The sequence below is a fragment of the Macrotis lagotis genome, chromosome X, assembly GCF_037893015.1.
Source record: "Macrotis lagotis isolate mMagLag1 chromosome X, bilby.v1.9.chrom.fasta, whole genome shotgun sequence".
Classification (NCBI taxonomy): Eukaryota; Metazoa; Chordata; class Mammalia; order Peramelemorphia; family Peramelidae; genus Macrotis; species Macrotis lagotis.
In genome coordinates this window covers 673,814,486-673,826,322 of record NC_133666.1, presented here as the reverse complement: position 1 = coordinate 673,826,322, position 11,837 = coordinate 673,814,486, and the positions used below count along the sequence as shown (strand labels likewise).

The 11,837-nt window shown below is 42.4% G+C and overlaps 1 protein-coding gene across 1 annotated transcript; it reads right to left on the bottom strand.

Moving 5' to 3' along the window:
- Positions 1–1,252: 1,252 nt before the first annotated feature.
- Positions 1,253–7,921, bottom strand: LOC141501630 (2'-5'-oligoadenylate synthase 1-like). The gene is made up of 6 exons (XM_074205796.1): positions 7,637–7,921; positions 7,076–7,364; positions 5,441–5,616; positions 4,765–4,994; positions 3,520–3,664; positions 1,253–2,474 (listed from the first exon to the last, which is right to left on the bottom strand). Exons 1-6 carry the CDS (start codon positions 7,820–7,822, stop codon positions 2,331–2,333), a joined length of 1,170 nt encoding a protein of 389 aa, XP_074061897.1. The 5' UTR covers positions 7,823–7,921; the 3' UTR covers positions 1,253–2,330.
- Between the last annotated feature and the right edge of the window lie 3,916 nt (positions 7,922–11,837).

Here is an 11,837-nt window from a genome sequence, read left to right as displayed (position 1 = left end):
GTATCACAGAATGTCTACACATATTCAGTCTCTCTAAAACACATTGTTTTTATGTCGCCACGATTCTCCTAGAAGTAGGCTTTAGTTATGGAGACTCATCATTCCAGATTCTTTATGCTTGATTAGAAGTTTTCAATATAATCGGTTTAAAATCCTATGTGTTTTATTTTGTGTATTTATGACTTTAATTCTGAAAAGGATCCACAGGTTTCACCAAACTGCCAAAGGAATATTGGACTCAAATAAAGATTAAGAATCTTAAAGCATAATCCATGATCTTTTGAGTAGGGGGATGGAATGGGATGGAGCATGAACAGCCAGGAAGGGCAGGAAAGGCTGCCTGTAGAAAGAGGCAGGTAAACTAAGCCTCGGAGGAGGCCATGTATTCTCAGAGGGAGACGGGAAAAGGGAATGTATGTCAGACATGTGGTTTCCTTTTTAATACTTATTTGGTCCATTTTCTTCCACTACAATCTTTATCTCATTCCTCATTGTTATATAGAGGTGACCTGGAGTTCTTAAAGGTCAGCCCAGTAGATGAGACAGCTTAAGTGACACAGTGAATAGAGCCCTGTCCCTGGAGTCAGGAGATCCTGAGTTCAAATCCAGCCTCAGACACTTAATAATTACCTAGCTGTGTAACCATGGGCAAGTCACTTAACCCCACAGCCTTAAAAAAAAAAGGTCATCTCAATGGAAACCTGGATCTGATGAGTCCCTTTCACCTGGAAAGGTTCTATGTATGGAGTATGGCTATCTATTGCCAAAGACCAGTCTATCTCAATTTGGGATGGCACCTCACTCCATGGTTGACCGCTAAACTATGACATCTTTAAATGATGATGTCAGCTCTAGAGGGAGCTTCTATGGGAACTCATGAATGGGCAACCTTCAAAGGTCCTAGCAGCATTTATTGAAGTACACATTCCCATTTTGTGAATAGGGAACCTGAGACCCAGAGAGGAGAAACTAGCAAATTACACTTAATATTTACTATTGCTGTGAAAGACTGCCTGGAGCTGCTCCAAACCCAGTTCTAAAAATTGTGTCAATGATTACCCAGACACTAGCAATGGAGAAAAAAGGCAACTCAACTGAGTTAGCATGGTCAACACATACAGATCAAAGTTACATGCTGATTGTTTCAGGAAGCGCGTGACTTCCCTTGACTCCCTGAAGAGGACATCTGAATGGGACTGCGGGGACAGACTCCAAAGGATGAAGCGTCCTCACTGGGCATCCCTTTTTGACCTCCAGGTGCCATGTCACTGGTGAAAAGTAACATTCTGCTTGAAACAGAAACACCATTGTGTTCTAGTGCCTATTGCCTAATAGTATTCTTTAGGTCCCTCATCAATTGATCATCAAAATTTTTTTTTAGTCCCTACTCTAATCCTTATGCTGTTTAGCATTGTGTTAAATACTGGAAATACAAACAAAGAAAGAAAAGTGGTTTTTGATCTCCAGGAGCTCACAGTTTATTAAATTAGGATGTTTCAAAAGAATCAAGAAACCAATTCTGTTATTATTTATTAATAAGGCTAACATGTTATTAATAAAAGTGATCAGTGGCACTTTCAAATGCCAATCCCTGCCTATGGTGGTGGGCTCACAGTTTATATGCCCTTGTAAGAGCAACTATTGCAAAGGATGGCAATCAATACCAATTGGTTCACAATTAATGGGAAAATGAATATTATAATGGGAGATGGGTTATAGTACAATAATGGTCTTGAGGTACATGATTTGGACTTATCAATGTCCTTATCACCTGATTGACAAAAGGAAGAATTCACTTTTTCTATCTCTGTCTGAATAAATACAATGAGCAACAATCTACCCATTAGACAAAATTTAATTTTTTCCCCTTGGGCATATCTTTGAGAAAAGAAAATTTACAAATTGGTTGATTTTTGGATGAGGAAATAGAAAAGAAAAAAAAAACCTGGATCCTGACTGAGTAATTAGTTACTATACAATAACAAAACAATCATTTCTCTCAGGGGGAAAATAACATTCTAAGAACCACACAAATGAGACATAAAGAGGACAAATTGGAGCCGTACTTCAGCCTAGGGATTACAGAAGCAAAAGTGCCTAGTTCCTTGGTCCAACCCATCCTTGTTCCCTCATAAATATTTTATCTATGTAGACATCAATACATGCATCTGATTAAAAAAAAAAAGTTGCGTTCATGGTCCCACACTTGTATTCAATGTTCTTGGAAATACAGAATTTGAGATTTAGGAGGAATCTCAAGAGCAACCCCATCCAATATCTATTGTCTTCCCTGTGTAACCACTGAGAACCAGGGGGTGGGAGGGACAGACTCAGAGAATTGTGCAGTAAGAATCTTCTTGAGCTGCAGGTGGACTATGGTGGTTATCATAGACTGGTGCCCATTCCACTGAATCCTCCGTTTCTGAGTCGCTGGGCAAGTGAAAGCCCTTGCTGCCACTGTAGGTCTGCTCCGCCTGAAAAGAGAGCACATTTTCTTAACATTGGGGAATGCCCCTACCTAAGATTTGAGTATGGGAGTAAGTGAGATCAGCTAGGTCGTGCGGGCCTGGAGACCGGAAGACTCATCTGAGTTCAAATCTGGCCTCAGCCAAAACTAGCTAGGTGACCTGGGCAAGTCACTTCACCCTCTTTGCCTCAGTTTCCTCATCTGTAAAATGAGCTGGGAAAGGCAGTGGCAAACCGCTCTAATATCTTTGCCAAGAAATCGTGAAGAGTCAGATACGACTGAAAATGACTCAGCAAAAAAAGAAAGAATTTTGTGCCGGGAGCCTAGAGAACCATGTTCTATTGTCCTGGTTCTGTCACTCACTGGTCTCATGATCTTACTCAAGATATTTGTCCATCCTGGGGCTCAGTTGCTATAAGCCATCAAATAGGAATAGTAAAAGCTGAACAAAGCCAGCAGAGAGACTGAAAATGAGAGGCTATGTGACCCTCTAGAGAACTTGAGGTCTCTAACAGATCCTAGAAAGTGACCAGCCTAGGGCCTGTAGTGTTACCCAGTGAGAGAATGGGGGCCAGGACTCTTACTCTCTCTTTCTGTCTCTCTCTACCTCTGTCTGTCTGTATTTTTCATTACTCTCTCTATCTTGCTCTATCTCTCTGCTTTAAGCCATGTTGGAGGACTCCACTGCTTAATTAAAAGGTGCTGTTAAAAGTGGTCTTCCTTAGGGTCAGCAAGGAAGCAGGAGAAGAGCATCCAGGATGGTAAGTTTGGAATCAAGGAAAACATCTTTGAATTCTTCCAATACCAAAGATCATGAGAAGTAACAGGTTCATTATGCTCTCTGATGGTCAGAACCCACCTGAAACAATTTAACTTGAGTCAGAATTCTAAATTCATCCATATACAAATGTCAATGAGTCCAGGTTCAATGGAGCACGAAGGCTCATGTGCAGAGGCAAAGGCTGTCATAGCCCATGAGGGCCCTTCCTGGGGACATCACACACACACACACACACACACACACACACACACACACAGACGAAGGTTCTCACCGGTACATTCCATGGCTTTACCCAACTTCCATCCTGGTTTTGAAAGCAGGGGGCAGATGACCAGATTTGAGCTGCTTCTGCCAGTTTGTTCCAGCATCCAGTCCCTAAATCACCAGTTGGGTCAGCTGGGTCGAGGATCACAGGCCTAAAGGGTAGGATAGAGAGCTGAGGCTAATGAAGAGTGTCTTTTCCAATAACCACAGCCAAGAAGGCATTTACTCCAGGCATTCCTCTCTCCAAATCCTTGAAGATACTTAGACTGGGAAAATTAATAGTTGACATTTCCATATTGCTTTATAGTTGCAAAGTCTTTGCTTCAGGATCCCAATTGTCTTCTAACAGGCCCTATGAGGACCATGATAAAGCACAGGGCTTCAATTTCTTTGGAAGATTAAATTTCCAAGTCAGAAGTGGTTAAGGACATGATCTTATGTCACAGTAAGGGCTGGGGAAGAGCCAGATCCCACCCTTATCATTATATGCTAATATATATGTATAAGTTCCCATAAGGACTCGGTGAATATATATATATATATAAAATTAAGTTTGATTGGAGGGCAACTGGGTGGCACAGTGGATAGAACACTGGCCCTAGAATTAAGAGGATCTGAGTTCAAATCCAGTCTCAGACACTAGACTCTTACTAGCTATGACTTGGGCAAGTCCTTAACTTTGATGTTACATTTATCTATGTAGACATCAATACATGCATGAAACATCCAGAGCCATCTTTAGTCATCCTGATTCCTATCTGGGCACTGAACCCAGATGGTTTTGGAGGAGGAAGTGAGGCTGGTGACTTAGCACAGTCCCCCCTCACTCAAATCCAGTTCACGTGCATGTCATGGCATTATCTCCCTGATTTGGTCTTCTTTAAAAAATGAAGGACAAACAGCTTGCTCAAGTGAAATGAAACAATTGGAAAGGTCTTGAAGAACCTGGGAGAGATTTCTTAACCCAAGAGAATAAAACTTGAATGGTAGAATATCAGAGAGCAACGTAAGGAAAATCTTTTGGGAGTCAAGTGAGCCCTTCTATCATCTTTGATGCCATATCATGAAGTCAATCTGGCATTCCACTTACACATGGGGCCATTTTATGGGCAGGACATGGGTCAAAAGCTAAGCAATAGACTTAGTTGTTTCCAAGGGGGTGGTCTGGGTCCCTGAAACATTCAGGGGATTAGAGCCATGAGTTTGGAATATTTGCTGATTTCAAGGTGAGGAAGAATGCTCTCTCTACTACCTGGGTTGCTTCAGTTTTGAGTGCAGATAATCTCCAATGGTCTCATCCTGAAAGTCATAGTTGACAGTCCAATAAACCAGGAGAAATTGGTATCGTTCAATCAGATGTAAGACAGTACGGAAGCCCTGGGCTGTGCTGAACTTAGTGTCTTGACTCCCATGTTCCCAAGCATAGACAGTCAGGAGCTCTAGGGCATACTGAGGGGGGAGCGACGTCATGTTCTTTTTGCACTGAAAAGAAAGAAGACATTATTGAGAATGATTCCTCTCAATAACTCGGCATTCTTCCTTTCTTTCTATCTCTTCTCACAGTCATATCTCTGTCACAGTCACTTCTGCCCACTTTTACCCCTTAAAGAATGTAAGCTATTTGAGAGTAGAAATTATTTTCATTTCTTGTATATGTATTCTCAGGGGACCATAGTAGCTACCATCTAAATTTATTTGATTAGTGGAATAAAATACAATCCAGATGCATCCTATTACATCCTCTCCCAAATCCCAGGGAAGATCAGAAACCATCTACGCCAGCTCCTTCATTGTACATCTGAGGAGGAGGCCAGGTGACTTGCTTAAGGTCAGTCATATAGCCAGTGAGTGGCTTGGCCAATCGAGCACTCATTCTCCTCTCATTACTCTTAGGTGTTCACATCCCGGCAATCAAAAAAGATTCTTACTATTTTGTACCAACATTTCACCAATCGGATCAGACTTTTGAGCTTGGTACAACGCTGTTTGAGGAAACGCTTCTGTAGTTCTGTGAAGCAGGTGGAGAATTCTCCCCCTTTTCTGGATTCTCTTATAAGGCCAATGTAGACCTTGGGATCAGGTTTGAAGTCTGGGGTCACCTGACCTATGAGGGAAAACCAACTCAAATCAGTGTTTAATTAGCACAATCTTTGTCAGAAACAGCTTGAATAGGGAAGTGAGGGTGGGGTGGAGCAGAAGAGGAACATTGGAAAGGAGCCAGAATAAAATATCAATATAAAAAAGGGAAAGAACCAGAGGAAAGGTCAGATAAATCTGGGACTCTAGCTGTTCTTTTGGGGTGCCTAGCTTGTTGTTTGTTTTCTCTTTATAACCTCATTTGTCTGAGAATAGAAGGGTTTGTTTTGGATCACACTTAGCAAAGGTCACAGGTCATAAGATTTTAGAACTGGAAGGGGCTTGAGAGATCATCTACTCTGACGGGTCTCCATCTGGGGTCTGTAAAGGTTAAAATAACGTTGAAAAAAACTGTTCCGGCCTAACTTGTTTTCTAATAATCCTATGTGTTTTATTTTACTTATTTTAAACCATATTCTGAGAAGGGATTCATAAGCTTTATCAGACTAATTCTCCCTCTATTAATTCTTACCAATTTATCCTGATTAAAACTCGATTCATCATAGCTGTTTGAATATAGTTTTCCCCATGAGAGCTAAGTTTCTTGACAGTTGGGATTGTCTTTTATTAGGAGTTTAGTAAATATTTATTGATTGACTGAATGACAAGGATGCAGGACACCAAAAGGAAAGGAATATATTCTCATGTGAACCTCCTAACAATCCTATGGAGTAGGTACTATGACGATCTGCATTTTACAAAGGAGGAAGCTGAGACAATTGGAGATGAAGTGACTTGCCCCAGGTCCCACGTCTACCAAGTGTCTGAAACTGGATTTGAACTCAGGTGTTCCTGACTCCTGGTTCCACTCATTTGCCTTTTTACCACCTAGCTGCCTGCTAAGAATCATTAATTTAAAAAAAATTTTTTTAAAGAATCTTAAATCAAGTCCCCAAAATCAGAGAAAGGCAGCAACTTCCCTGAGGTCATGGTAAATGGCAGAGTTGAGATGTGAAGATCTCTTTTCTGATACTGAATCTAGTGACTGGTATTCCGTTCCCCATTGCCCCTGGCCACCCAAACTCCCTAGGAAGCAGGATGAGAGGCTCAAGGTTTGTGAGTCAAGAGGAGAAAGTTTTTCTGTTAGAAACAAACTGAGGGGACAGCTAGGTGGCGTAGTGGTTAAAACACCAACCAGCCTTGGAGTCAGGAATACCTGGGTTCAAATCCGGTCTCAGACACTTAATAATGACCTAGCTGTGTGGCCTTGGGCAAGCCACTTAACCCCATCTGCCTTGCAAAACAAAAAAGAAAAGAAAAGAAAAGAAAAGAAACCTAAAAAAAAAAAAAAGAAACAAACCGAGGTTGGGGCTGAGACAAGGACTCTGGGCAAGTCAGTACTACTGGAAGTGGGGGCTCCTCCTCCTGGGCTGAGGTGACCCAGAAGTCAGACTTGGGGGGGGGGGGGAGGGAGAGGGGCTTCTCACCTAGAACATCAAAGGCTGGAAGCACATCAAAGTCCACTGACTGCATGGTATATTTTGATGTTATTCTGAAGCTGAGCACTCGAGGATTGGTCCATTTGCTGACCTCAAATTTTACTTCAAACGTCGATCCTTGTTCACGCTCATATTCTTCCAACCATCTCTTGATTTCTTTGAGAAACTCTCCTCTGCGGTCTATCTGGTCCTTATAGCTATGGAGATTGCTGAGAAACACCACTAGGTCTGCATCAGAGCGACCTTTCAAGGCTGTGCCTTTGCCAGATGAACCTCCCTGAGTGGAGGAGAAACTGAGCCGTGAGATTATCCCTGAAGAAACAGGGCCAGGGCCAGAAGAAGGGATAACAAGCCATGGAAAACCAACTGCCCCCTGCCTGGACATCCCTCTTCTCTGCTCATCCCTATTTCCCAGCTTACCTTTTAAGGATTAACCGCCCCCCCCCAAACCCTCACCCAGAGTGCACTCCCTCCTTGGGGTTTCTGTCTTTCCTGAGCCATCTCCCCCTGTCCAGATACTCAGAGGTAAAGAATCCAGTCCAGACTCACCTTCACCACCTTGGTCACCCGAACTGACTTCCCTGTACCTTGGAAACACCTCTCCTTTAGGATGGAGGCAATCATATGAATGGCCCTTCGGACTTCTATCCGGAAAGTAGTATCAGGCAAGAGAGAGTCTTCAATGAACTTGTCCAGGTGCTTGGGCCGGGTAAGCCAGAGTATTTCAAGGTCCATTGTCTGTACTGAGAGAGTGAGGGAAAGGAGAGATCAAAACCTCGCTGGCAGAGAGCCCCACTGCTCCTTCCCTCAGTCTCTCTGTTGGCACTGTCTCAGGTCACCCCTCCCTAAGAAAGCTCCACCTCTCAGTTCAGTTTCACTTTCCTCACCAAGGCTGGGCTCTGGCTACTGCTGCTTCCCCTCAGACTATTTTAAACTTAGTTGAAATAAGTTTAATTGATACCTTTTATGCTAATTTGCTATTTATTATAGAACTAATGCTACCCTCCCATCTCCAAGTGGGACTCTCTTGTAATAAGGAAAATTGAGGTGCCCGTTCCCCTGGGGGTCTTTAATGGACAATGGCACAGTTTGTAGAGGTTAATTCTTGGTAGAACCAACTCGGAGATGGAGAATGTCATCTCTCTGGCTGATAAGTAGCTAGGTGGCACAGTGAGGACTCAAGAAGACCTGAGTTACAGTCAGGTCACAGGCACTAACTATATCCATGGGCAAGTCACTTAACTCAGTCTCCTCAACTGTAAAAGAAAGATAATAGTGGAACCTACCTCCGAAAATTGCTAATGAGACTCAAATGTGATATTTCTTAATACAATATCTAGCACTGTTTATTTCCTACCTCTGAGAGTCACAGTTCAGCCAAATGGAGCCTCCCCCAAGTAGTAACTTCAGAAACTGAGCCCAAGTAGGCAGGTACTGACCAGCACCAGGCAGAGCTGAACTGGTTTAAAGGAACCCAGAAAACACAGCATTTGTAGCAGATGACAGAAAAACCACTGAAGGTTCTCCAAACCTGCTTCTAAGGCATCTCTATAGGTTTCTGGCAGAAATTCATATCATCAGACTCGTTTTCTTTTGGGGGTTGGGGTTTATTTTTATAGGATTTCTTTTGCTTGATTGTTTTTCCTTGTTACAAAAAACATCCCTATCTAGAGGTAGGAAGGGATATTATTTCCAAAAAGACAAGAATCCAGCCCTGGTCAAGAAAATGCAAGTGACCCAAGAGACAGGGCTCTCTTAAGGAAGAGTGTCCTGGGGTAGAGCAATGGGTGAGACACAGGGAAAGGGCCCCTCCTCTCTTAGGCAACTGGACAGACAAAGCAGGGGGACAAGGCTCAGAAAAGAGAGAAGCACCAGGGAGTGAGGATCCTTGGGGGAGGAGGAGCCCTAAAAAGCCAAGCTTGGAACATAAGGATGGGCAGAGTACAGAGTTATCCAGGGACTCAGCAAAGGGTTTTCTATGTCCCTACTTCCTTCTTCTGGTCATGGAGCTCCATTTTCAAGGATAACCTGTCTCTATTCCATTCAATGAGGTTCATGCAGCAAAGGTTCATCCAGAGACACAGCTCTCATGTAAACCTGCCAGTAGTTCTCAGAGATCTCACAAACTCTCAGGACCAGAAAGACCATCAAGAAGACTTCATTGAGGGGGCGGCTAGGTGGTGCAGTGGATAGAGCACCGGCCCTGGAGTCAGGAGTACCTGGGTTCAAATCCGGTCTCAGACACTTCATAATTACCTAGCTGTGTGGCCTTGGGCAAGCCACTTAACCCCATTGCCTTGAAAAATCTAAAACAAAAAGAAGAGTTCATTGAGGAAATTAAGAACTGGTTGGAAGAATGTGAGTGTGAGCAAGAGTGGGTGTTTAAAGGACAATTTGAGGTCATCAAGTGGGCCAGCCTCCAAGTGCTCCACTTCCCAATGATGTCAAAAATGAATGTTCAGTGGGTGCATGTGCTTCGAAGTCTTTGATATTTTGGATGAGAAGGTCCCAATCTGGCTCTGGTTCATCTCAGGCCCGGACAAGGAGACACTACTTCCATAAGAACGGATGCTGCCCAGGCCCCTTTTCTCAACCTCAACCTCAGTTGATTCTACCAATAGATTCAGTCAATAAACATCTATTTAAGCATTTACCAGAGCCAGTCACTGTACCAAATTCTGATGATACACAGAAAGGTAAATTACCTGTCCCTTCTAAGGGGCTTAAAACCTAATGGAGGGACAATTAGGTGGTGCAGTGGCTAGAGCACTGGTCCTGGAGTCAGGAAGACCTGAATTCAAATCCAGATTCAGATACTTAATAATTACCTAGCTGTGTGACCTTGGGCAAGTCACCTAACTCCATTGCCTTGCAAATACAAAACAAAAACAAAAACAAAAAACCTAATGGAGGAGACAACTTAATAATATCCAGTCCTATTTGTTCACACACACTATATCCAGGATAAATGGGAGATAAGCAATAGAGGGAAAATACTAGAATTTTAAAAAGACTTGAATAGACTTCCTGTATTTTAACTGATATTTGAAGGAAGCCAGGCAAGCCAAGAGGGCTGGCCAGAGAAAATGCACAAAATTGGGAGATGGACAATGAGGTTAGAGAAACAGTAGGGATACTAGTATTGCTGAATCATAGAGTAAGTACATACAGGCAAGTTTAAAAAAGATTGAAGAAATGGGGGTGGGGTGCAGTTTTGAAGGGTTTTAAATGCCAAAAAGAAGACTTTATATCTGATCCTGGTGGGAGACATCCTGGAGTCTATTGAGTAGACTCAACTTAGGAAAATCAGTTGAACAAGATAACATGGCCTGGAGTGGACAGAGACTTGTGGAAGGAAAATCAACCAGCAGGTTATTGTGGTAGTGCAGATGTGAAATAATGAAGGATTACATTGGGGTGATGGAAGGGTCTATCAGAGGAGAGAAGGGTACATGCAAAAGAAATGCTGTGAAAGTGAAATCTGAAGGTTTGTATTGAATGTTGATATGGGAGAGAGCTAGGAATAGAGAATGACATTTAGATTTTGTACCTGGTAGATTGGAATGATGGGGCTACCCTTGAAAGAAAGAGGGGAGGTAGGAAGGGAGAATATTTGGAAGAAAAGAGAATGAATTCAGTTTTGGAAATGTTGAGATTGGGACTGTTGGTGACACAGTGGATAGAGCACCAGTTCAAGAGTCAGTTAAAATTTGAACTCAGACACTTAATACATACTATGACCCTGAATAAGTCACTTAATGTTGATTTACTTCTCAAAGAAAAATGTTGAATTTAAGATGTCTATGGGACATCAAGTTTGATGTCTGAAGATAATTGGAGATGGGAGATGTAGGTCAGCAGAGCAGTTTGGGATGAATCAATACTTTGAGAATCATCAGCATAAAGCTAATAACTGAATCTATGGGAGTTGAGGAGATCAGTTTCACATACCTATGAACTGGAGAGTTTCTTGTTCAAAACAGAGTTTCTCATTTCTGGAAGCTTTTTTCATGCTGGAATGTCTGTTTCTTTATCACCCTGGAGCCAGTGCAGTGCAGGAGAAAGGCAAAAGATACCTTGAAGCTGTGGGTGACCAAAGAATAGTGAGAAGACAATAACCCAGTATGTGAAGGTCACCAGATAAAACTGGAGCCTTGAGGTGAGAAGATAAAAACCTTTGATGTTTGGGGAGAAGGGGAAAAGCCTTTGGACTGTTACTACATGGCTCTAGAGAAAAGAATGAGGAAGTCAAGAAAAACTTCCTAACCATTAGAGCTGTTTACATGCTGAATGGACTGCCTCATTAGATGTTTTTAAGCAAAGGTTGTAAGCTTACAGGAGATTGGTGGTACCTAGATAGATAAGTCAGAAGACCTTAAGGATATGATCTCATGACACAGTAAGGGCTGGGGAAAAGAAAGATTACACACTAGTCATTTAATAATACCATATATTTGTGTGTGTGTGTGTGTGTGTGTGTGTGTCCTGAGTCATGATAGACTTTCAAATCTGCATAGAGACTCCATGAATATGTACAAAATTAGGTTGGATTGTATTGAACCAACAGAGATCTTTAAGGGCCTGGGACAGAATTCTTAAACCAAAGGAATAAACCTAGAATGCTGAATTTCAAATGACAGCACAGGGAAACATTTTGGGAGGCAAGAGAGCCCTTTAAACATCTCTGGTGCCATATTATGAAGTCAATCTGACATTCCACTTACACAAAGGACCAGGGCAGGTCATGAAT